This window comes from Salvelinus fontinalis, chromosome 30, assembly GCF_029448725.1.
Source record: "Salvelinus fontinalis isolate EN_2023a chromosome 30, ASM2944872v1, whole genome shotgun sequence".
Lineage (NCBI taxonomy): Eukaryota > Metazoa > Chordata > Actinopteri > Salmoniformes > Salmonidae > Salvelinus > Salvelinus fontinalis.
The window spans coordinates 18,086,115-18,113,364 of NC_074694.1; the positions used below are offsets into that span (position 1 = coordinate 18,086,115).

Here is a 27,250-nt window from a genome sequence, read left to right on the forward strand (position 1 = left end):
AGAAAGGGTCTAACAGCACCTAACCGAGCCCTGGCCTACTGAACTGTCCTCTAGTAGAGATGGTCTAACAGCACATAACCGAGCCCTGGCCTACAGAACTGTCCTCTAGTAGAAATGGTCTAACAGCACCTAACCGAGCCCTGGGCTACAGAACTGTCCTCTAGTAGAAAGGGTCTAACAACACCTAACCGAGCCCTGGCCTACAGAACTGTCCTCTAGTAGAAAGGGTCTAACAGCACCTAACCGAGCCCTGGCCTACAGAACTGTCCTCTACTAGAGCCAGTCTAACAGCACCTAACCGAGCCCTGGCCTACAGAACTGTCCTCTAGTAGAGATGGTCTAACAGCACCTAACCGAGCCCTGGGCTACAGAACTGTCCTCTAGTAGAGATGGTCTAACAGCACCTAACCGAGCCCTGGGCTACAGAACTGTCCTCTAGTAGAGCCAGTCTAACAGCACCTAACCGAGCCCTGGCCTACAGAACTGTCCTCTAGTAGAGATGGTCTAACAGCACCTAACCGAGCCCTGGCCTACAGAACTGTCCTCTAGTAGAGATGGTCTAACAGCACATAACCAAGCCCTGGCCTACAGAACAGTCCTCTAGTGGAGCCAGTCTAACAGCACCTAACCGAGCCCTGGCCTACAGAACTGTCCTCTAGTGGAGCCAGCCTAACAACACCTAACCGAGCCCTGGCCTACAGAACTGTCCTCTAGTGGAGCCAGTCTAACAACACCTAACCGAGCCCTGGCCTACAGAACTGTCCTCTAGTAGAGATGGTAAAACAGCACCTAAACGAGCCCTGGCCTACAGAACTGTCCTCTAGTAGAAAGGGTCTAACAGCACCTAACCGAGCCCTGGCCTACAGAACTGTCCTCTAGTAGAAAGGGTCTAACAGCACCTAACCGAGCCCTGGCCTACTGAACTGTCCTCTAGTAGAGATGGTCTAACAGCACATAACCGAGCCCTGGCCTACAGAACTGTCCTCTAGTAGAAATGGTCTAACAGCACCTAACCGAGCCCTGGGCTACAGAACTGTCCTCTAGTAGAAAGGGTCTAACAACACCTAACCGAGCCCTGGCCTACAGAACTGTCCTCTAGTAGAAAGGGTCTAACAGCACCTAACCGAGCCCTGGCCTACAGAACTGTCCTCTACTAGAGCCAGTCCAACAGCACCTAACCGAGCCCTGGCCTACAGAACTGTCCTCTAGTAGAGATGGTCTAACAGCACCTAACCGAGCCCTGGGCTACAGAACTGTCCTCTAGTAGAGATGGTCTAACAGCACCTAACCGAGCCCTGGGCTACAGAACTGTCCTCTAGTAGAGCCAGTCTAACAGCACCTAACCGAGCCCTGGCCTACAGAACTGTCCTCTAGTAGAGATGGTCTAACAGCACCTAACCGAGCCCTGGCCTACAGAACTGTCCTCTAGTAGAGATGGTCTAACAGCACATAACCAAGCCCTGGCCTACAGAACAGTCCTCTAGTGGAGCCAGTTTAACAGCACCTAACCGAGCCCTGGCCTACAGAACTGTCCTCTAGTGGAGCCAGCCTAACAACACCTAACCGAGCCCTGGCCTGCTGAACTGTCCTCTAGTGGAGCCAGCCTAACAACACCTAACCGAGCCCTGGCCTACAGAACAGTCCTCTAGTGGAGCCAGTCTAACAGCACCTAACCGAGCCCTGGCCTACAGAACTGTCCTCTAGTGGAGCCAGTCTAACAACACCTAACCGAGCCCTGGCCTACAGAACTGTCCTCTAGTAGGGATGGTCTAACAGCACCTAACCGAGCCCTGGCCTACAGAACTGTCCTCTAGTGGAGCCAGTCTAACAGCACCTAACCGAGCCCTGGCCTACAGAACTGTCCTCTAGTGGAGCCAGCCTAACAGCACCTAACCGAGCCCTGGCCTACAGAACTGTCCTCTAGTAGAGATGGTCTAACAGCACCTAACCGAGCCCTGGGCTACAGAACTGTCCTCTAGTGGAGCCAGTCTATAAGAACCTAACCGAGCCCTGGCCTACAGAACTGTCCTCTAGTAGAGATGGTCTAAAAGCACCTAACTGAGCCCTGGCCTACAGAACTGTCCTCTAGTGGAGCCAGTCTAACAGCACATAACCGAGCCCTGGCCTACAGAACAGTCCTCTAGTGGAGCCAGTCTAACAGCGCCTAACCAAGCCCTGGCCTACAGAACTGTCCTCTAGTGGAGCCAGTCTAACAGCACCTAACCGAGCCCTGGCCTACTGAAATGTCCTCTAGTGGAGCCAGTCTAACAGCACCTAACCAAGCCCTGGCCTACTGAACTGTCCTCTAGTAGAAATGGTCTAACAGCACCTAACCGAGCCCTGGCCTACTGAACTGTCCTCTAGTGGAGCCAGTCTAACAGCACCTAACCGAGCCCTGGCCTACAGAACTGTCCTCTAGTGGAGCCAGCCTAACAACACCTAACCGAGCCCTGGCCTACAGAACTGTCCTCTAGTGGAGCCAGTCTAACAACACCTAACCGAGCCCTGGCCTACAGAACTGTCCTCTAGTAGAGATGGTAAAACAGCACCTAAACGAGCCCTGGCCTACAGAACTGTCCTCTAGTAGAAAGGGTCTAACAGCACCTAACCGAGCCCTGGCCTACAGAACTATCCTCTAGTAGAAAGGGTCTAACAGCACCTAACCGAGCCCTGGCCTACTGAACTGTTCTCTAGTAGAGATGGTCTAACAGCACATAACCGAGCCCTGGCCTACAGAACTGTCCTCTAGTAGAAATGGTCTAACAGCACCTAACCGAGCCCTGGGCTACAGAACTGTCCTCTAGTAGAAAGGGTCTAACAACACCTAACCGAGCCCTGGCCTACAGAACTGTCCTCTAGTAGAAAGGGTCTAACAGCACCTAACCGAGCCCTGGCCTACAGAACTGTCCTCTACTAGAGCCAGTCTAACAGCACCTAACCGAGCCCTGGCCTACAGAACTGTCCTCTAGTAGAGATGGTCTAACAGCACCTAACCGAGCCCTGGGCTACAGAACTGTCCTCTAGTAGAGATGGTCTAACAGCACCTAACCGAGGACCTGGGCTACAGAACTGTCCTCTAGTAGAGCCAGTCTAACAGCACCTAACCGAGCCCTGGCCTACAGAACTGTCCTCTAGTAGAGATGGTCTAACAGCACCTAACCGAGCCCTGGCCTACAGAACTGTCCTCTAGTAGTGATGGTCTAACAGCACATAACCAAGCCCTGGCCTACAGAACAGTCCTCTAGTGGAGCCAGTCTAACAGCACCTAACCGAGCCCTGGCCTACAGAACTGTCCTCTAGTGGAGCCAGCCTAACAACACCTAACCGAGCCCTGGCCTACAGAACTGTCCTCTAGTGGAGCCAGTCTAACAACACCTAACCGAGCCCTGGCCTACAGAACTGTCCTCTAGTAGAGATGGTAAAACAGCACCTAAACGAGCCCTGGCCTACAGAACTGTCCTCTAGTAGAAAGGGTCTAACAGCACCTAACCGAGCCCTGGCCTACAGAACTGTCCTCTAGTAGAAAGGGTCTAACAGCACCTAACCGAGCCCTGGCCTACTGAACTGTCCTCTAGTAGAGATGGTCTAACAGCACATAACCGAGCCCTGGCCTACAGAACTGTCCTCTAGTAGAAATGGTCTAACAGCACCTAACCGAGCCCTGGGCTACAGAACTGTCCTCTAGTAGAAAGGGTCTAACAACACCTAACCGAGCCCTGGCCTACAGAACTTTCCTCTAGTAGAAAGGGTCTAACAGCACCTAACCGAGCCCTGGCCTACAGAACTGTCCTCTACTAGAGCCAGTCTAACAGCACCTAACCGAGCCCTGGCCTACAGAACTGTCCTCTAGTAGAGATGGTCTAACAGCACCTAACCGAGCCCTGGGCTACAGAACTGTCCTCTAGTAGAGATGGTCTAACAGCACCTAACCGAGCCCTGGGCTACAGAACTGTCCTCTAGTAGAGCCAGTCTAACAGCACCTAACCGAGCCCTGGCCTACAGAACTGTCCTCTAGTAGAGATGGTCTAACAGCACCTAACCGAGCCCTGGCCTACAGAACTGTCCTCTAGTAGAGATGGTCTAACAGCACATAACCAAGCCCTGGCCTACAGAACAGTCCTCTAGTGGAGCCAGTTTAACAGCACCTAACCGAGCCCTGGCCTACAGAACTGTCCTCTAGTGGAGCCAGCCTAACAACACCTAACCGAGCCCTGGCCTACTGAACTGTCCTCTAGTGGAGCCAGCCTAACAACACCTAACCGAGCCCTGGCCTACAGAACAGTCCTCTAGTGGAGCCAGTCTAACAGCACCTAACCGAGCCCTGGCCTACAGAACTGTCCTCTAGTGGAGCCAGTCTAACAACACCTAACCGAGCCCTGGCCTACAGAACTGTCCTCTAGTAGGGATGGTCTAACAGCACCTAACCGAGCCCTGGCCTACAGAACTGTCCTCTAGTGGAGCCAGTCTAACAGCACCTAACCGAGCCCTGGCCTACAGAACTGTCCTCTAGTGGAGCCAGCCTAACAGAACCTAACCGAGCCCTGGCCTACAGAACTGTCCTCTAGTAGAGATGGTCTAACAGCACCTAACCGAGCCCTGGGCTACAGAACTGTTCTCTAGTGGAGCCAGTCTATAAGCACCTAACCGAGCCCTGGCCTACAGAACTGTCCTCTAGTAGAGATGGTCTAACAGCACCTAACTGAGCCCTGGCCTACAGAACTGTCCTCTAGTGGAGCCAGTCTAACAGCACATAACCGAGCCCTGGCCTACAGAACAGTCCTCTAGTGGAGCCAGTCTAACAGCGCCTAACCAAGCCCTGGCCTACAGAACTGTCCTCTAGTGGAGCCAGTCTAACAGCACCTAACCGAGCCCTGGCCTACTGAAATGTCCTCTAGTGGAGCCAGTCTAACAGCACCTAACCAAGCCCTGGCCTACTGAACTGTCCTCTAGTAGAAATGGTCTAACAGCACCTAACCGAGCCCTGGCCTACTGAACTGTCCTCTAGTGGAGCCAGTCTAACAGCACCTAACCGAGCCCTGTCCTACAGAACTGTCCTCAAGTGGAGCCAGCCTAACAACACCTAACCGAGCCCTGGCCTACAGAACTGTCCTCTAGTAGAAAGGGTCTAACAGCACCTAACCGAGCCCTGGCCTACAGAACTGTCCTCTACTAGAGCCAGTCTAACAGCACCTAACCGAGCCCTGGCCTACAGAACTGTCCTCTAGTAGAGATGGTCTAACAGCACCTAACCGAGCCCTGGGCTACAGAACTGTCCTCTAGTAGAGCCAGTCTAACAGCACCTAACCGAGCCCTGGCCTACAGAACTGTCCTCTAGTAGAGATGGTCTAACAGCACCTAACCGAGCCCTGGCCTACAGAACTGTCCTCTAGTAGAGATGGTCTAACAGCACATAACCAAGACCTGGCCTACAGAACAGTCCTCTAGTGGAGCCAGTTTAACAGCACCTAACCGAGCCCTGGCCTACAGAACTGTCCTCTAGTGGAGCCAGCCTAACAACACCTAACCGAGCCCTGGCCTACTGAACTGTCCTCTAGTGGAGCCAGCCTAACAACACCTAACCGAGCCCTGGCCTACAGAACTGTCCTCTAGTAGGGATGGTCTAACAACACCTAACCGAGCCCTGGCCTACAGAACTGTCCTCTAGTGGAGCCAGTCTAACAACACCTAACCGAGCCCTGGCCTACAGAACTGTCCTCTAGTAGAGATGGTAAAACAGCACCTAAACGAGCCCTGGCCTACAGAACTGTCCTCTAGTAGAAAGGGTCTAACAGCACCTAACCGAGCCCTGGCCTACAGAACTGTCCTCTAGTAGAAAGGGTCTAACAGCACCTAACCGAGCCCTGGCCTACTGAACTGTCCTCTAGTAGAGATGGTCTAACAGCACATAACCGAGCCCTGGCCTACAGAACTGTCCTCTAGTAGAAATGGTCTAACAGCACCTAACCGAGCCCTGGGCTACAGAACTGTCCTCTAGTGGAGCCAGTTTAACAGCACCTAACCGAGCCCTGGCCTACAGAACTGTCCTCTAGTGGAGCCAGCCTAACAACACCTAACCGAGCCCTGGCCTACTGAACTGTCCTCTAGTGGAGCCAGCCTAACAACACCTAACCGAGCCCTGGCCTACAGAACTGTCCTCTAGTAGGGATGGTCTAACAACACCTAACCGAGCCCTGGCCTACAGAACTGTCCTCTAGTGGAGCCAGTCTAACAACACCTAACCGAGCCCTGGCCTACAGAACTGTCCTCTAGTAGAGATGGTAAAACAGCACCTAAACGAGCCCTGGCCTACAGAACTGTCCTCTAGTAGAAAGGGTCTAACAGCACCTAACCGAGCCCTGGCCTACAGAACTGTCCTCTAGTAGAAAGGGTCTAACAGCACCTAACCGAGCCCTGGCCTACTGAACTGTCCTCTAGTAGAGATGGTCTAACAGCACATAACCGAGCCCTGGCCTACAGAACTGTCCTCTAGTAGAAATGGTCTAACAGCACCTAACCGAGCCCTGGGCTACAGAACTGTCCTCTAGTAGAAAGGGTCTAACAACACCTAACCGAGCCCTGGCCTACAGAACTGTCCTCTAGTAGAAAGGGTCTAACAGCACCTAACCGAGCCCTGGCCTACAGAACTGTCCTCTACTAGAGCCAGTCTAACAGCACCTAACCGAGCCCTGGCCTACAGAACTGTCCTCTAGTAGAGATGGTCTAACAGCACCTAACCGAGCCCTGGGCTACAGAACTGTCCTCTAGTAGAGATGGTCTAACAGCACCTAACCGAGCCCTGGGCTACAGAACTGTCCTCTAGTAGAGCCAGTCTAACAGCACCTAACCGAGCCCTGGCCTACAGAACTGTCCTCTAGTAGAGATGGTCTAACAGCACCTAACCGAGCCCTGGCCTACAGAACTGTCCTCTAGTAGAGATGGTCTAACAGCACATAACCAAGCCCTGGCCTACAGAACAGTCCTCTAGTGGAGCCAGTTTAACAGCACCTAACCGAGCCCTGGCCTACAGAACTGTCCTCTAGTGGAGCCAGCCTAACAACACCTAACCGAGCCCTGGCCTACTGAACTGTCCTCTAGTGGAGCCAGCCTAACAACACCTAACCGAGCCCTGGCCTACAGAACAGTCCTCTAGTGGAGCCAGTCTAACAGCACCTAACCGAGCCCTGGCCTACAGAACTGTCCTCTAGTGGAGCCAGTCTAACAACACCTAACCGAGCCCTGGCCTACAGAACTGTCCTCTAGTAGGGATGGTCTAACAGCACCTAACCGAGCCCTGGCCTACAGAACTGTCCTCTAGTGGAGCCAGTCTAACAGCACCTAACCGAGCCCTGGCCTACAGAACTGTCCTCTAGTGGAGCCAGCCTAACAGCACCTAACCGAGCCCTGGCCTACAGAACTGTCCTCTAGTAGAGATGGTCTAACAGCACCTAACCGAGCCCTGGGCTACAGAACTGTCCTCTAGTGGAGCCAGTCTATAAGCACCTAACCGAGCCCTGGCCTACAGAACTGTCCTCTAGTAGAGATGGTCTAAAAGCACCTAACTGAGCCCTGGCCTACAGAACTGTCCTCTAGTGGAGCCAGTCTAACAGAACATAACCGAGCCCTGGCCTACAGAACAGTCCTCTAGTGGAGCCAGTCTAACAGCGCCTAACCAAGCCCTGGCCTACAGAACTGTCCTCTAGTGGAGCCAGTCTAACAGCACCTAACCGAGCCCTGGCCTACTGAAATGTCCTCTAGTGGAGCCAGTCTAACAGCACCTAACCAAGCCCTGGCCTACTGAACTGTCCTCTAGTAGAAATGGTCTAACAGCACCTAACCGAGCCCTGGCCTACTGAACTGTCCTCTAGTGGAGCCAGTCTAACAGCACCTAACCGAGCCCTGGCCTACAGAACTGTCCTCTAGTGGAGCCAGCCTAACAACACCTAACCGAGCCCTGGCCTACAGAACTGTCCTCTAGTGGAGCCAGTCTAACAACACCTAACCGAGCCCTGGCCTACAGAACTGTCCTCTAGTAGAGATGGTAAAACAGCACCTAAACGAGCCCTGGCCTACAGAACTGTCCTCTAGTAGAAAGGGTCTAACAGCACCTAACCGAGCCCTGGCCTACAGAACTATCCTCTAGTAGAAAGGGTCTAACAGCACCTAACCGAGCCCTGGCCTACTGAACTGTCCTCTAGTAGAGATGGTCTAACAGCACATAACCGAGCCCTGGCCTACAGAACTGTCCTCTAGTAGAAATGGTCTAACAGCACCTAACCGAGCCCTGGGCTACAGAACTGTCCTCTAGTAGAAAGGGTCTAACAACACCTAACCGAGCCCTGGCCTACAGAACTGTCCTCTAGTAGAAAGGGTCTAACAGCACCTAACCGAGCCCTGGCCTACAGAACTGTCCTCTACTAGAGCCAGTCTAACAGCACCTAACCGAGCCCTGGCCTACAGAACTGTCCTCTAGTAGAGATGGTCTAACAGCACCTAACCGAGCCCTGGGCTACAGAACTGTCCTCTAGTAGAGATGGTCTAACAGCACCTAACCGAGGACCTGGGCTACAGAACTGTCCTCTAGTAGAGCCAGTCTAACAGCACCTAACCGAGCCCTGGCCTACAGAACTGTCCTCTAGTAGAGATGGTCTAACAGCACCTAACCGAGCCCTGGCCTACAGAACTGTCCTCTAGTAGAGATGGTCTAACAGCACATAACCAAGCCCTGGCCTACAGAACAGTCCTCTAGTGGAGCCAGTCTAACAGCACCTAACCGAGCCCTGGCCTACAGAACTGTCCTCTAGTGGAGCCAGCCTAACAACACCTAACCGAGCCCTGGCCTACAGAACTGTCCTCTAGTGGAGCCAGTCTAACAACACCTAACCGAGCCCTGGCCTACAGAACTGTCCTCTAGTAGAGATGGTAAAACAGCACCTAAACGAGCCCTGGCCTACAGAACTGTCCTCTAGTAGAAAGGGTCTAACAGCACCTAACCGAGCCCTGGCCTACAGAACTGTCCTCTAGTAGAAAGGGTCTAACAGCACCTAACCGAGCCCTGGCCTACTGAACTGTCCTCTAGTAGAGATGGTCTAACAGCACATAACCGAGCCCTGGCCTACAGAACTGTCCTCTAGTAGAAATGGTCTAACAGCACCTAACCGAGCCCTGGGCTACAGAACTGTCCTCTAGTAGAAAGGGTCTAACAACACCTAACCGAGCCCTGGCCTACAGAACTTTCCTCTAGTAGAAAGGGTCTAACAGCACCTAACCGAGCCCTGGCCTACAGAACTGTCCTCTACTAGAGCCAGTCTAACAGCACCTAACCGAGCCCTGGCCTACAGAACTGTCCTCTAGTAGAGATGGTCTAACAGCACCTAACCGAGCCCTGGGCTACAGAACTGTCCTCTAGTAGAGATGGTCTAACAGCACCTAACCGAGCCCTGGGCTACAGAACTGTCCTCTAGTAGAGCCAGTCTAACAGCACCTAACCGAGCCCTGGCCTACAGAACTGTCCTCTAGTAGAGATGGTCTAACAGCACCTAACCGAGCCCTGGCCTACAGAACTGTCCTCTAGTAGAGATGGTCTAACAGCACATAACCAAGCCCTGGCCTACAGAACAGTCCTCTAGTGGAGCCAGTTTAACAGCACCTAACCGAGCCCTGGCCTACAGAACTGTCCTCTAGTGGAGCCAGCCTAACAACACCTAACCGAGCCCTGGCCTACTGAACTGTCCTCTAGTGGAGCCAGCCTAACAACACCTAACCGAGCCCTGGCCTACAGAACTGTCCTCTAGTGGAGCCAGTCTAACAACACCTAACCGAGCCCTGGCCTACAGAACTGTCCTCTAGTAGGGATGGTCTAACAGCACCTAACCGAGCCCTGGCCTACAGAACTGTTCTCTAGTGGAGCCAGTCTATAAGCACCTAACCGAGCCCTGGCCTACAGAACTGTCCTCTAGTAGAGATGGTCTAACAGCACCTAACTGAGCCCTGGCCTACAGAACTGTCCTCTAGTGGAGCCAGTCTAACAGCACATAACCGAGCCCTGGCCTACAGAACAGTCCTCTAGTGGAGCCAGTCTAACAGCGCCTAACCAAGCCCTGGCCTACAGAACTGTCCTCTAGTGGAGCCAGTCTAACAGCACCTAACCGAGCCCTGGCCTACTGAAATGTCCTCTAGTGGAGCCAGTCTAACAGCACCTAACCAAGCCCTGGCCTACTGAACTGTCCTCTAGTAGAAATGGTCTAACAGCACCTAACCGAGCCCTGGCCTACTGAACTGTCCTCTAGTGGAGCCAGTCTAACAGCACCTAACCGAGCCCTGTCCTACAGAACTGTCCTCAAGTGGAGCCAGCCTAACAACACCTAACCGAGCCCTGGCCTACAGAACTGTCCTCTAGTAGAAAGGGTCTAACAGCACCTAACCGAGCCCTGGCCTACAGAACTGTCCTCTACTAGAGCCAGTCTAACAGCACCTAACCGAGCCCTGGCCTACAGAACTGTCCTCTAGTAGAGATGGTCTAACAGCACCTAACCGAGCCCTGGGCTACAGAACTGTCCTCTAGTAGAGCCAGTCTAACAGCACCTAACCGAGCCCTGGCCTACAGAACTGTCCTCTAGTAGAGATGGTCTAACAGCACCTAACCGAGCCCTGGCCTACAGAACTGTCCTCTAGTAGAGATGGTCTAACAGCACATAACCAAGCCCTGGCCTACAGAACAGTCCTCTAGTGGAGCCAGTTTAACAGCACCTAACCGAGCCCTGGCCTACAGAACTGTCCTCTAGTGGAGCCAGCCTAACAACACCTAACCGAGCCCTGGCCTACAGAACTGTCCTCTAGTAGGGATGGTCTAACAACACCTAACCGAGCCCTGGCCTACAGAACTGTCCTCTAGTGGAGCCAGTCTAACAACACCTAACCGAGCCCTGGCCTACAGAACTGTCCTCTAGTAGAAATGGTCTAACAGCACCTAACCGAGCCCTGGGCTACAGAACTGTCCTCTAGTAGAAAGGGTCTAACAACACCTAACCGAGCCCTGGCCTACAGAACTGTCCTCTAGTAGAAAGGGTCTAACAGCACCTAACCGAGCCCTGGCCTACAGAACTGTCCTCTACTAGAGCCAGTCTAACAGCACCTAACCGAGCCCTGGCCTACAGAACTGTCCTCTAGTAGAGATGGTCTAACAGCACCTAACCGAGGACCTGGGCTACAGAACTGTCCTCTAGTAGAGCCAGTCTAACAGCACCTAACCGAGCCCTGGCCTACAGAACTGTCCTCTAGTAGAGATGGTCTAACAGCACCTAACCGAGCCCTGGCCTACAGAACTGTCCTCTAGTAGAGATGGTCTAACAGCACCTAACCGAGCCCTGGCCTACAGAACTGTCCTCTAGTGGAGCCAGCCTAACAACACCTAACCGAGCCCTGGCCTACAGAACTGTCCTCTAGTGGAGCCAGTCTAACAACACCTAACCGAGCCCTGGCCTACAGAACTGTCCTCTAGTAGAGATGGTAAAACAGCACCTAAACGAGCCCTGGCCTACAGAACTGTCCTCTAGTAGAAAGGGTCTAACAGCACCTAACCGAGCCCTGGCCTACAGAACTGTCCTCTAGTAGAAAGGGTCTAACAGCACCTAACCGAGCCCTGGCCTACTGAACTGTCCTCTAGTAGAGATGGTCTAACAGCACATAACCGAGCCCTGGCCTACAGAACTGTCCTCTAGTAGAAATGGTCTAACAGCACCTAACCGAGCCCTGGGCTACAGAACTGTCCTCTAGTAGAAAGGGTCTAACAACACCTAACCGAGCCCTGGCCTACAGAACTGTCCTCTAGTAGAAAGGGTCTAACAGCACCTAACCGAGCCCTGGCCTACAGAACTGTCCTCTACTAGAGCCAGTCTAACAGCACCTAACCGAGCCCTGGCCTACAGAACTGTCCTCTAGTAGAGATGGTCTAACAGCACCTAACCGAGCCCTGGGCTACAGAACTGTCCTCTAGTAGAGATGGTCTAACAGCACCTAACCGAGCCCTGGGCTACAGAACTGTCCTCTAGTAGAGCCAGTCTAACAGCACCTAACCGAGCCCTGGCCTACAGAACTGTCCTCTAGTAGAGATGGTCTAACAGCACCTAACCGAGCCCTGGCCTACAGAACTGTCCTCTAGTAGAGATGGTCTAACAGCACATAACCAAGCCCTGGCCTACAGAACAGTCCTCTAGTGGAGCCAGTTTAACAGCACCTAACCGAGCCCTGGCCTACAGAACTGTCCTCTAGTGGAGCCAGCCTAACAACACCTAACCGAGCCCTGGCCTACTGAACTGTCCTCTAGTGGAGCCAGCCTAACAACACCTAACCGAGCCCTGGCCTACAGAACAGTCCTCTAGTGGAGCCAGTCTAACAGCACCTAACCGAGCCCTGGCCTACAGAACTGTCCTCTAGTGGAGCCAGTCTAACAACACCTAACCGAGCCCTGGCCTACAGAACTGTCCTCTAGTAGGGATGGTCTAACAGCACCTAACCGAGCCCTGGCCTACAGAACTGTCCTCTAGTGGAGCCAGTCTAACAGCACCTAACCGAGCCCTGGCCTACAGAACTGTCCTCTAGTGGAGCCAGCCTAACAGCACCTAACCGAGCCCTGGCCTACAGAACTGTCCTCTAGTAGAGATGGTCTAACAGCACCTAACCGAGCCCTGGGCTACAGAACTGTCCTCTAGTGGAGCCAGTCTATAAGCACCTAACCGAGCCCTGGCCTACAGAACTGTCCTCTAGTAGAGATGGTCTAACAGCACCTAACTGAGCCCTGGCCTACAGAACTGTCCTCTAGTGGAGCCAGTCTAACAGCACATAACCGAGCCCTGGCCTACAGAACAGTCCTCTAGTGGAGCCAGTCTAACAGCGCCTAACCAAGCCCTGGCCTACAGAACTGTCCTCTAGTGGAGCCAGTCTAACAGCACCTAACCGAGCCCTGGCCTACAGAACTGTCCTCTAGTGGAGCCAGTCTAACAGCACCTAACCAAGCCCTGGCCTACTGAACTGTCCTCTAGTAGAAATGGTCTAACAGCACCTAACCGAGCCCTGGCCTACTGAACTGTCCTCTAGTGGAGCCAGTCTAACAGCACCTAAATGAGCCCTGGCCTAAAGAACTGTCCTCTAGTGGAGCCAGCCTAACAGCACATAACCGAGCCCTGGTCTACAGAACTGTCCTCTAGTGGAGCCAGCCTAACAGCACCTAACCGAGCCCTGGCCTACTGAACTGTCCTCTAGTGGAGCCAGTCTAACAGCACCTAACCGAGCCCTGGCCTACCGAACTGTCCTCTAGTGGAGCCAGTCTATAAGCACCTAACCGAGCCCTGGCCTACAGAACTGTCCTCTACTAGAGCCAGTCTAACAGCACCTAACCGAGCCCTGGCCTACAGAACTGTCCTCTAGTGGAGGCAGTCTAACAGCACCTAACCGAGCCCTGGCCTACAGAACTGTCCTCTAGTGGAGGCAGTCTAACAGCACCAAACCGAGCCCTGGCCTACAGAACTGTCCTCTAGTAGAGATGGTCTAACAGCACATAACCGAGCCCTGGCCTACAGAACTGTCCTCTAGGGGAGCCAGTCTAACAGCACCTAACCAAGCCCTGGCCAACAGAAACAAACATCTCTCTGGTACGAAGAATAGCGGGGTTGTATGCCTTATGATTAACGAGTCGTGGTGTGATCATAACAACATACAGGAACTCAAGTCCTTTTGTTCACCTGACCTAGAATCCTTACAATCAAATGCCGACCGCATTATCTACCAAGAAGATTCTCTTAGATTATAATCAGTTGTGTATATCCCCCCCAAGCAGACACCTCGACGGCCCTGAAAGAACTTCATTGGACTCTATGTAAACTGGAAACCACATATCCTGAGGCTGCATTTATTTTAGCTGGGGATTTTAACAAGGCTAATCTGAAAACAATGCTCCCTAAATTTTATCAGCATATCGGATGCGCCACCCAGGCTTGCAAAATTCTGGATCATTGTTATTCGAACGTCCGCGACGCATACAAAGCACTCCCTCACCCTCCTTTCGGCAAATCTGACCACGACTCCATTTTGTTGCTCCCAGCATATAGACAGAAACTGATTCCACGCTTAAAGATTGCTTCGATCACGTGGACTAGGATATGTTCCGGATAGCGTCGAACAACATTGATGTATACGCTGACTCGGTGAGCGAGTTTATTTGCAAGTGCATCGGTGATGTTGTACCCACGGCGACTATTAAAACCTTCTCCAACCAGAAACAGTGGATTGATGGCAGCAATCGCGCAAAACTGAAAGCGCCAACCACTGCTTTTAATCAGGGCAAGGCGACCGGAAACATGACCGAATACAAACAGTGTAGCTATTTCCTCCGCAGGGCAATCAAACAAGCTAAGCGTCAGTACAGAGACAAAGTAGAGTCGCAATTCAACGGTTCAGACACGAGAGGTATGTGGCAGGGTCTACAGTCAATCATGGACTACAAAAATAAAACCAGCCCCGTCGCGGACCCCGATGTCTTGCTCCCAGACAAACTAAACAACTTCCTTGCTTTGAGGACAATAGTGCCACCGACACGGCCCGCTACCAAAACCTGCGTGCTCTCCTTCACCACAGCCAACGTGAGTAAAACATTTAAACGTGTTAACCCTTGCAACGCTGCCGGCCCAGACAGCATCCCTAGCCGCGTCCTCAGAGCATGCGCAAACCAGCTGGCTGGTGTGTTTACGGACATATTCAATCAATCCCTATCCCTGTTTGCTGTTCCCACACGCTTCAAGAGGGCCATCATTGTTCCTGTTCCGAAGAAAGCTAAGGTAACTGAGGTAAACGACTATCGCCCCATAGCACTCACTTCCGTCATCATGAAGTGCTTTGAGAGACTAGTTAAGGACCATATCACCTCCACCCTACCTGACACCCTAGACCCACTCCAATTTGTTTACCGCCCCAATAGGTCCACAGACAACGCAATCACACTGCACACTGCCCTAACCCATCTGGACAAGAAGAATACCTATGTAAAAATGCTGTTCATCGACTACAGCTCAGCATTTAACACCATAGTACCCTCCAAACTCGTCATTAAGCTCGAGACCCTGTGTCTCGACCCCGCCCTGTGCAGCTGCGTCCTGGACTTTCTGACGGAAGCCCCCAGGTGTTGAGGGTAAGAAACAACATCTCCACCCTGCTGATCCTCAACACCAGGGCCCCACAAGGGTGCGTTCTCAGCCCTCTCCTGTACTCCCTGTTCACCCATGACTGCGTGGCCATGCACACCTCCAACTCAATCATCAAGTTTGCAGATAACACTACAGTGGTAGGCTTGATTACCAACAACGACAAGACCCCCTACAGGGAGGAGGTGAGGGCCCTCAGTGTGGTGTCAGGAAAATAACCTCACACTCAACGGCAACAAAACAAAACAAAAGAGATGATCATGGACTTCAGGAAACAGCAGAGGGAGCACGCCCCTATCCACATCGATGGGACAGTAGTGGAGAAGGTGGAAAGTTTCAAGTTCCTCGGCGTACACATCAAGGACAAACTAAAATGGTCCACCCACACAAACAGCGTGGGGAAGAACTTTCAACCTTCTCCACTACTGTCCCGTCGATGTGGATAGGGGGTGCTCAAGCTGCTGTTTCCTGAAGTCCATGATCATCTCCTTTTTTTTTTGACGTTGAGTGTGAGGTTATTTTTCCTGACACCACACTCTGAGGACCCTCACCTCCTCCCTGCAGGCCGTCTCGTCGTTGTTGGTAATCCAGCCTACCACTGTAGTGTTGTCTGCAAACTTGATGATTAAGTTGAAGGCGTGCATGGCCACGCAGTCATGAGTGAACAGGAAGTACAGGAGAGGGCTCTTCAACCTCTGGAGGCTGAAGAAATTTTGCTCGTCACCAAAAACACTCACAAACTTTTACAGATGCACAATCGAGAGCATCCTGTCGGGCTATATCACAGCCTAGTACGGCAACTGCTCCGCCCAAAACCGTAAGGCTCTCCAGAGGGTAGTGAGGTCTGCACAACGCATCACCGGGGGCAAACTACCTGCCCTCCAGGACACCTACACCACCCGATGTCAAAGGAAGGCCAAAAAGATAATCAAGGACAACAACCACCCGAGCCACTGCCTTTTCACCCGCTATCATCCAGAAGGCGAGGTCAGTACAGGTGCATCAAAGCTGGGATCGAGAGACTGAAAAACAGCTTCTATCTCAAGGTCATCAGACTGTTAAACAGCCATCCCTAACATTGAGTGGCTGCTGCCAACATACTGACTCAAATCTCTAGCCACTTTAATAATAAAAAATGGGATGTAATAAATGTATCACCAGTCACTTTAAACAATGCCACTTTATATAATGTTTACATACCCTATATTACTCATCTCATACAGTGGGGCAAAAAACTATTTAGTCAGCCACCAATTGTGCAAGTTCTCCCACTTAAAAAGATGAGAGAGGCCTGTAATTTTCATCATAGGTACACTTCAACTATGACAGACAAAACGAGGGAAAAAAATCCAGAAAATCACATTGTAGGATTTTTAATGAATTTATTTCCAAATTATGGTGGAAAATAAGTATTTGGTCAATAACAAAAGTTTCTCAATACTTTGTTATATACCCTTTGTTGGCAATGACAGAGGTCAAACGTTTTCTGTAAGTCTTCACAAGGTTCACACACACTGTTGCTGGTATTTTGGCCCATTCCTCCATGCAGATATCCTCTAGAGCAGTGATGTTTTGGGGCTGTTGCTGGGCAACATTGACTTTCAACTCCCTCCAAAGATTTTCTATGGGGTTGAGATCTGGAGACTGGCTAGGCCACTCCAGGACCTTGAAATGCTTCTTACGAAGCCACTCCTTCGTTGCCCGGGCGGTATGTTTGGGATCATTGTCATGCTGAAAGACCCAGCCACGTTTCATCTTCAATGCCCTTGCTGATGGAAAGAGGTTTTCACTCAAAATCTCACGATACATGACCCCATTCATTCTTTCCTTTACACGGATCAGTCGTCCTGGTCCCTTTGCAGAACAACAGCCCCAAAGCATGATGTTTCCACCCCCATGCTTCACAGTAGGTATGGTGTTCTTTGGATGCAACTCAGCATTCTTTGTCCTCCAAACACGACGAGTTGAGTTTTTACCAAAAGGTTCTATTTTGGTTTCATCTGACCATATGACATTATCCCAATCTTCTTCTGGATAATCCAAATGCTCTCTAGCAAACTTCAGACGGGCCTGGACATGTACTGGATTAAGCAGGGGGACACGTCTGGCACTGCAGGATTTGAGTCCCTGGCGGCGTAGTGTGTTGCTGATGGTAGGCTTTGTTACTTTGGTCCCAGCTCTCTGCAGGTCATTCACTAGGTCCCCCCATGTGGTTCTGGGATTTTTGCTCACCGTTCTTGTGATCATTTTGACCCCACGGGGTGAGATCTTGCGTGGAGCCCCAGATCGAGGGAGATTATCAGTGGTCTTGTATGTCTTCCATTTCCTAATAATTGCTCCCACAGTTGATTTCTTCAAACCAAGCTGCTTACCTATTGCAGATTCAGTCTTCCCAGCCTGGTGCAGGTCTACAATTTTGTTTCTGGTGTCCTTTGACAGCTCTTTGGTCTTGGCCATAGTGGAGTTTGGAGTGTGACTGTTTGAGGTTGTGGACAGGTGTCTTTTATACTGATAACAAGTTCAAACAGGTGCCATTAATACAGGTAACGAGTGGAGGACAGAGGAGCCTCTTAAAGAAGAAGTTACAGGTCTGTGAGAGACAGAAATCTTGACTGTTTGTAGGTGACCAAATACTTATTCCACCATAATTTGGAAATAAATTCATAAAAGATCCTACAATGTGATTTTCTGGATTTTTTTTTGTCATTTTGTCTGTCATAGTTGAAGTGTACCTATGACGAAAATTACAGGCCTCTCTCATCTTTTTAAGTGGGAGAACTTGCAGAATTGGTGGCTGACTAAATACTTTTTTGCCCCACTGTATGTATATACTGTACTCTATACCATCTACTGCATCTTGCCTATGCTGTTCGGCCATCGCTCATCCATATATTTTTATGTACATATTCTTATTCATTACTTTACACGTGTGTGTAAAAGGTAGTTGCTATGAAATTGTTAAGATTTCTTGTTAGATATTACTGCATGGTCGGAACTAGAAGCACAAGCATTTCGCTACACTCGCATTAACATCTGCTAACCATGTGTATGTGACCAATAACATTTGATTTGGCCTACAGAACTGTCATCTAGTGGAGACAGTCTAACAACACCTAACAAGCACTGGCCTACAATATGCCAAACCACTCATCCTTTCATTGATATATGACATCCACTGACTGGCCATACTAGTCTCTGTCTTAGCTGTTAAGAACCCAACCACACTGACTGGCCATACTAGTCTCTGTGTTAGCTGTTAAGAACCCAACCACACTGACTGGCCATACTAGTTTCTGTCTTAGCTGTTAAGAACCCAACCACACTGACTGGCCATACTAGTTTCTGTCTTAGCTGTTAAGAACCCAACCACACTGACTGGCCATACTAGTCTCTGTGTTAGCTGTTAGGAACCCAACCACACTGACTGGCCATACTAGTCTCTGTGTTAGCTGTTAGGAACCCAACCACACTGACTGGCCATACTAGTTTCTGTCTTAGCTGTTAAGAACCCAACCACACTGACTGGCCATACTAGTTTCTGTCTTAGCTGTTAAGAACCCAACCACACTGACTGACCATACTAGTTTCTGTCTTAGCTGTTAAGAACCCAACCACACTGACTGGCCATACTAGTTTCTGTCTTAGCTGTTAAGAACCCAACCACACTGACTGGCCATACTAGTTTCTGTCTTAGCTGTTAAGAACCCAACCACACTGACTGGCCATACTAGTCTCTGTCTTAGCTGTTAAGAACCCAACCACACTGACTTGCCATACTAGTTTCTGTCTTAGCTGTTAAGAACCCAACCACACTGACTGGCCATACTAGTCTCTGTGTTAGCTGTTAAGAACCCAACCACACTGACTGGCCATACTAGTTTCTGTCTTAGCTGTTAAGAACCCAACCACACTGACTGGCCATACTAGTTTCTGTCTTAGCTGTTAAGAACCCAACCACACTGACTGGCCATACTAGTCTCTGTCTTAGCTGTTAAGAACCCAACCACACTGACTGGCCATACTAGTTTCTGTCTTAGCTGTTAAGAACCCAACCACACTGACTGGCCATACTAGTTTCTGTCTTAGCTGTTAAGAACCCAACCACACTGACTGGCCATACTAGTCTCTGTCTTAGCTGTTAGGAACCCAACCACACTGACTTGCCATACTAGTTTCTGTCTTAGCTGTTAAGAACCCAACCACACTGACTGGCCATACTAGTCTCTGTCTTAGCTGTTAAGAACCCAACCACACAGACTGACTGGTGTTTGTGTGTGGATCACAGGGCCAGATATTTAGAATCCTGTGGTCTGCTGACAGTAGAAAGCTCTATAAATCAACACAATTCACCTCCAAGAGAATGCTGCTATCAAAGCAAGCATCAGGGATATGTGTGTGTGTGTGTGTGTGTGTGTGTGTGTGTGTGTGTGTGTGTGTGTGTGTGTGTGTGTGTGTGTGTGTGTGTGTGTGTGTGTGTGTGTGTGGGAGGGAGGGAGGCTGTGGGTTAGATGGAGTGCAGATGTTGAGCAATATCTTAAATTAGCTCCAGAAGCAGTTAGGGAGACATGTTGTTATAGTGCCCATCTGCGGAGGAGAGCGGAACACAGCTTTCTCCCTTCTCTCCAAACCATCAATAAGTCCTACTCTTTCTCAGGAGAATGTAAAAGACAATGTTAACCAAACACCTTACTCACGCTCACGCCGTGGCAGAGAACCAGATAATGCTTCACCATCACCAGGATATATTTTTTTTTATCCAGATGTTAGAGGATATGGGTGGATGTTTGGATCTTCTCCTGAAGCCTTTTATCTTAAGCCTCTGGACCTGTTTCCAGTATCGTTTACGATCCCAGATGAAATAAGTAACTCATCATAGGGTATCAACAGTAAAGAAAATATCAGATAATAGTTGAGTTTAAATAGCATTCTGAAGAGTATTCACTTCACGCACACTTCATATGAAAACAGTAATGAAGCATTAAGACAAAGGCCAGCAACACTCACTCCATCAAGTTCCTAGCATACAGGCTTTAAAGGCTAAAAAATCCTGTAAGATTTCAAAGTGAATGTGACTCTGGTGCAGGTTACTATTTCCATCACGGTTAGGGGACACTTTGGGTCTTGGATAGCTTGGGCTGAGAACAGTGTGAAAATAAGCTAGGTAGTGATTAGTCTGCATTCCACTAGGCTTATAAAAACAGGGTTATAAACTCAGTTCCTCTCTTTATTTTTCAGCCATATAGTAACTAAGTTTCACCCTCAGTAATAAAGTGGGAGAAAAAGAAAAACAATCCTCTCCACAGTTGCCTTGATTCACCTCAGAGCTAGAACATCATTCTCAACATGATTGACAGGTGAGATAGATAAAAAAAAAAAAGTGGTTCAAAAAATAATGAAACAAATAGTCATCAAAAACCACACCGTCCTGTTCTTTGGGTTTTAAGGTTTCGACTGCTTTGCTTTTTCACTGAGACTTATTTTAAAGGAGAGTGAAAAGGAGGGAACAGGGAGGAAAAGGGAACCGTGGACCAAAACAGTCTTGAGGTAAAATAAACAGAATTTGAGGTTTCTAGTCAGTGTGTGTGTGTGTGTGTGTGTGTGTGTGTGTGTGTGTGTGTGTGTGTGTGTGTGTGTTTTTCTTGCCCCACTACCTGTGTAAACAGCTGGAGTGCCAGTGAGGGAGGACTTGTACAACAATACAGATCTGTCTCCCAGACCACACAGAATCTGCTTTCCATCTCCTGGGAAGAGAAGACAAAAAATACAAATAAACAAATATATACGTGTATATATATTAGCTTGTATAATTCTAATGATTCTTGGTAAAGGAATAAATGAAAGTATGATAAAAAGAGACAAAAAAAAAAAGAGAGAGTTACCTGAGTATTGGGTACAGTAAACTGGTGTAGGGGTTTTGACTGTGCTGAGGTTAGTGTGTGGGACACTGGGTGCTGCAGTGTCTCCTGGGTAATCACTAACGAGACATCCTCTAAAATAAAGCATAATTATGTTGATATTCATATGGAAAAAACATCAAGAATTTTGTACAAAACAAAAGCCAGGTCTAGGCTTTGTACTGTATCTGTCTGAGAAACCGGCCCTAAATATATCTGGACATGGTGGTCTGCTTACATCTTCTTGTTGGTCTTTGTAGGTCCTGGGGTCTTCTTCTGAACACTGGTCTTGGGTGAGAACATTGTCATTCTGAAAAGCAAACATATTTATGTAAAATTGCATTTTCTTCATTTTATTAACAACATAATATAATAACTTCAACCCTGAACCCTAACACATTGGCCTTAATATTGATGCAAGAACAGGGGCAGACTGGCCATCTGGCATTTGCCCGTGAATTTTTAGCCCAGTGGGCCTGTCTGACTTATTTTTTTAATGCAAAATTATCATTATCTGGCTAATAATGGGGGTGGGGCCTCAAAGAAAAAAGGTTACTGGTGTATTACAAACGCAAGGGCCGATTTCTGGTCCCAGTCTGCCCCTGTGCAAGAAAACATGAGAGGGAAAAGCATTTTATTTTAAAAAACTTTCCACATAAAATATGACCAAAGAATAAATTAACTGGAAACTAAAACAGTGAACAGAAACTACACACCCCAAGACCAAAAATATATTCTGCATATACTTAACATTTAGAAAAATAACACTGTCTTAGTTAACACCTATGTAAAAAGACAGAAAGAAATGTAACAAAAACATCTATCTAATATGAAGGCTGTTTAAATATTGTAAAGTTTGTGTGTATTTTCTCTGTGACTTATTTCCTTGTCTCATTATAGCTCTCTGATGTGTAACGTGCTCTTCCAATGGGTAGAAAAGGACAGATGGTCTTGCTGTTGGAACAATTCCTCAAGCGTTGGACTCCCGTCTCACACACATGCACAACCTACCGGGGAGATTGTGTGTATCCTGATGACTTGACCTGTGTGTGGAAAACTAGGGGCTGCTCCTTCACACCACGTTTCCCTGAGCAAGAGAGGGAGAGATAAGACATGTAGTCTTTGATAGGATATGCAGAGATTTATATGAACCCTTCATTCACCAACAGTATGATCTAGTTATATTCTACCTCATATGATCATCATTAGGATCCTACAGACATCTCTGTCTCTGTCCTCGTGGAGTAAGGGAGGGAATGATGGTGTGTGTGTGTCTGTGGGACGTAGCCCATTGCTCCTCTCCTTGCTGTCAGAACCTTCACTTCTCTGGAGTGGAGTGAGCTCACTTTTTCCACAGCCATTAAAACGTGTGTGGTTTTCCCAAAAAACGTATCCTGTCGTCCGCAGGCAAAATAAGGAAAAGTCAAATAGCCTCGTAACTAAGAAAAGCTATATTAACGTTACACGTTACATTTGAAAAAGGAGAGACGGTTATTGTGTGTTTTCTGGAGCATACTTTGATTGTTTTAACAAAGTCCTTTGTTCTTAACTAAAACTAGAAGGCAGTTTTATGAATGTTAAAATTCTTTGTAAAAAGTGACACACTTCCATAAAATAAGAGCTGAACTGCACCGCACTGCTTTTGCCATAAGGTAACTAGGGAAGGCCGAACAGTGCAAACTGTAACTCTGGACTAAGGTTGCAAAGCTAGCCTAATTAATGGAAAAAAGCATCTAATCAACAATGGCATTATTTTCAATTAACTCTGCAACTCTTCCAACTATTGACTTTTTTCACAACTGCCACCAGTTTGACAACAAAACATTTACAACGAATCTATAAAATAATAAAAGTGTGTAAAAAATAAATAATGGATATTTCATGCTGAACCCCTCATATTAAACACTACGGTATTCACCAAGTTGACGGTTTATATTTAGGATCATGTTTTACAGCTTTGTCATTCAAATTTCTATACAAAAATCATATTTGATTTTATAAACATATTTTACATATGATAAGGCCACACAGAGGGCCAGAGACAATTAGACACCTGCAATTATCTGAAATACACAAAAAGGCCACAATATATTCCTTGAAAGTTACCAGAATGCTGGTAGTTTACTGTTAAACTTAGAAAGTGTCCAATAATATACCCTCCCTTTGCAACCCTACTCTGGGCAAGAAAAAGCATTGAGTACAATTCAAGCCTCCAAGTATTGTAAAAATGGTAGGTAGCGGTGCAGTGTCTATTCCGTAACATAAGCCTGCCTCTGTGTGACTGTATGGCTGCATTGAGACTGGAGGCTGGAGCGAGTCCACAATATAAGGGGTACTGTATTCCGATCTGGCAATCTAAGAAATCAAATTGTATTGGTTGCGTACACATATTTTGCCGATGTTATCGCAGGTGCAGCAAATGCTTATGTTGCTAGCTCCAACAGTGCAGTAATACCTAACAATACACACAAACCCCCAAAATAAAAATAAAGAAATTAAGAAATATCGTAACGAGCAATGTCAAAGTCCGGAATATAAATATATATGTATATGATGGTGTGTATACACTGTATGGACAGTATATGAAAAAAAAGGTGTGTACACAGTTATATAGGATGAGCCTTGACTAGAATACAGTATATACAGTACATATGAAGTGGGTAAAACAGTATGTAAACATTATTGACCAGTGTTCGATGACTATGTACATAGGGCAGCAGTCTAAAAGGTGCAGGGTAGAGTACCTGATGGTTGCCGGTTCAGGGCAGGGTATTGGGCGGAGGCCGGCTAGTGGTGACTATTTAACAGTCTGATGGCCTGAAGATAGAAGCTGTTTTTCGGTCTCAGCTTTGATGCACCGGTCTCCACCTTCTAGATTGTAGCAGAGTGAACTGGCCGTGGCTTGGGTGGCTGATCTTCTTTGTTTCCTGTGATGCCGGGTGCTGCAGTGTGCCCCCGGTGACACGGTGGGCTGACTGCACCACCCTCTGGAGAGCCCTGTGGTTGCAGATGGTACAATTGCCATACCAGGCGGGGATACAGCTCAACAGGATGTTCTCAATTGTGCATCTGTAGAATTTCATGAGGGTCTTAGGGCCCAAGCCAAATTTCTTCAGCCTCCTGAGGTTGAAGAGGTTGTGTGGATTGACCATTTCAGGTTGTCAGTGATGTGCACGCAGAGGAACTTGCAGCTTTTCACCCTCTCCCCGTTGATGTGGATGGGGGTGTGCTCTCTGCTGTCTCCTGAAGTCCACGATCAGCTCCTTCATTTTGTTGGCGTTGAGGGAGAGGTTATTTTCCTGGCACCACTCCGCCAGGGCCCTCACCTCCTCCCTGTAGGCTGTCTCGTTGTTGTTGGTAATCAGGCCTAACACTGTTGTATCGTCTGCAAACTTGATGATAAAGTTGGAGATGTGTGTACCCACGCAGTCATGGGTGAAGGAGTAGAGGAGGGGGCCGAGCACGCACCCTTGTGGGGCTCCTGTGTTGAGGATCAGCATAGGGGAGGTGTTGTTGCCTACCTTCACCACCTGGGGTCGGCCCGTCAGAAATCCAGGACCAAGTTTCAAAGGGCGGGGTTCACACACAGGGCTCCGAGTTATGGTGTTGAAGTCTGAGCTGTAGTCGATGAACAGCATTCTTACATACAGTTGAAGTCGTAAGTTTACATACACCTTAGCCAAATACATTTAAACTCAGTTTTTCACAATTCCTGACAATTAATCCTAGTAAAAATTCCCTGTTTTAGGTCAGTTAGGAACACCACTTTATTTTAAGAACGTGAAAAGTCAGAATAATAGCAGAGAGAATGATTTATTTCAGCTTTTATTTCTTTCATCACATTCTCAGTGGGTCAGAAGTTTACATACACTCAATTAGTATTTGGTAGCATTGCCATTAAATTGTTTAACTTGGGTCAAACATTTCGGGTAGCCTTCCACAAGCTTCCCACAATAAGTTGGGTGAATTTTGGCCCATTCCTCCTGACAGAGCTGGTGTAACAGAGTCAGGGTTGTAGGCCTCCTTGCTCGCACACGCTTTTTCAGTTCTGCCCACAAATGTTCTATGGGATTGAGGTCAGGGTGTTGTGATGGCCACTCCAATACCTTGACTTTGTTGTCCTTAAACCATTTTGTCACAACTTTGGAAGTATGCTTGGGGTCATTGTCCATTTGGAAGACCCATTTGCGACCAAGTTTTAACTTCCTGACTGATGTCTTGAGATGTTGCTTAAATATATCCACATAATTTTCCTGCCTCATGATGCCATCGGTTTTGTGAAGTGCACCACTCCCTCCTGCAGCAAAGCACCCACACAACATGATGCTGCCACCCCCGTGCTTCCCGGTTGGGATGTTGTTCGTCGGCTTGCAAGCCTCCCCTTTTTTCCTCCAAACATAACGATGGTCATTATGGCCAAACAGTTCTATTTTTGTTTCATCAGACCAGAGGACATTTCTCCAAAAAGTACAATCTTTGTCCCCATGTGCAGTTGCAAACCGTAGTCTGGCTTTTTTATGGCGTTTTTGGAGCAGTGGCTTCTTCCTTACTGAGCGGAGTTTCAGGTTATGTCGATGTAGGACTTGTTTTACTGTGGATATAGATACTTTTGTACCGGTTTCCTCCAGCATCTTCACAAGGTCCTTTGCTATTGTTCTGGGATTGATTTGCACTTTTCGCACCAAAGTACATTAATCTCTAGGAGACAGAGCGAATCTCCTTCCTGAGCGGTATGACGGCTGCGTGGTCCCATGGTGTTTATACTTGCGTACCATTGTTTGTACAGATGAACTTGGTACCTTCAAGCATTTGGAAATTGCTCCCAAGGATGAACCAGACTTGTGAAGGTGTACAATTTATTTTCTGAGGTCTTGGCTGATTTATTTTGATTTTCCCATGATGTCAAGCAAAGAGGCACTGAGTTTGAAGGTAGGCCTTGAAATACATCCACAGGTACACCTCCAATTGACTCAGATGATGTCAATTAGCCTATCAGAAGCTTCTAAAGCCATGACATCATTTTCTGTAATTTTCCAAGCTGTTTAAAGGCACAGTCAACTTAGTGTATGTAAACTTCTGACCCACTGGAATTGTGATAGTGAATTATAAGTGAAATAATCCATCTGTAAACAATTGTTGGAAAAATGACATGCACAAAGTAGATGTCCTAACCGACTTGCCAAAACTATAGTTTGTTAACAAGAAATTTGTGGAGTGGTTGAAAAACAAATTTGAATGACTCCATTAAGGTGATATGAAAACTAGCAACTCAAAGCACTTCATGACGACAGAAGTGAGTGCTATGCGGCGATAGTCTTTTCAGTTACCTTCACTTTCTTGGGTACAGGATCAATGGTAGACATCTTGAAGCAAGTGGGGACAACAGACTGGGACAGGGAGAGATTGAATATGTCTGTAAACACTACAGACAGCTGGTCTGCGCATGCTCTGGACCGGCAGCCTTGCGAGGTTTAAAATGTCTTACTCACGTGTACCATGGAGAACGAGAGCTCACAGGCCCCGCGAGCGGCAGTGGCCCGCGTTAGCGGGGCTGTGTTTTCCTTAAGGTAAGAAGGTGTTTAGCTTGTCCAGGAGAAAGGCGTCACTGTCCGCAACGTGGCTGGCTTTCCCTTAATTACAATCTGTGATTGTCTGAAGTCTCTGCCACATAGGTCTCATGTCTGAGTTATTGAATTGACTTCACTTTGTCCCTGTAGTGACGTTTTACCTGTTTTACTGTTCTCTCCTAGTATGAAGAACACTAGCTGAACGTGAAAGACAAGTAAGTGCCTATCTCCCTGTCTGCCTGAATGCCTACCTGTCTGAATGTCTACCTACCTACCTGCCTGTCTGTCTGCCTGAATAGCTGCCTGCCTGCATGTCTGCCTTTATCAGTCTCCCCATCTGTCCATGTGTCTGTCTGTCTGCACATCTATCTGTCTGTCTGCCTTCATTCCTGCCTGTCTACCTGCCTTTCTGTATGTACATTGGTTTGTCTGTCCTTCTTTATGTATGTCTGCCCGTCTGTCCATTCGTCCTTTGGTCTCTCTGTCTGCAACACAGTACACGGACTGATTGACTGACAAACCGACCACAGTACACAGCTCGCCAGCTGAGGGTCAGAATAACACATTCCTCTGCTGCTGTCCTGTCTGTCTACTGATG

At 48.5% G+C, this 27,250-nt stretch overlaps 1 protein-coding gene across 1 annotated transcript in view; it reads right to left on the reverse strand.

The window, feature by feature from the left end:
• wdr27 (WD repeat domain 27) overlaps positions 1-27,250 on the reverse strand; it is a 192,912-nt gene that overhangs the window by 128,517 nt on the left and 37,145 nt on the right. The window contains exons 14-17 of the mRNA XM_055889929.1: positions 22,097-22,172; positions 21,324-21,395; positions 21,071-21,180; positions 20,843-20,932 (exon numbers count right to left, since the gene is read on the reverse strand). Of these exons, the coding sequence (XP_055745904.1) occupies positions 20,843-20,932; positions 21,071-21,180; positions 21,324-21,395; positions 22,097-22,172 (348 nt within the window). The remainder of the gene's footprint in view (positions 1-20,842; positions 20,933-21,070; positions 21,181-21,323; positions 21,396-22,096; positions 22,173-27,250) is intronic.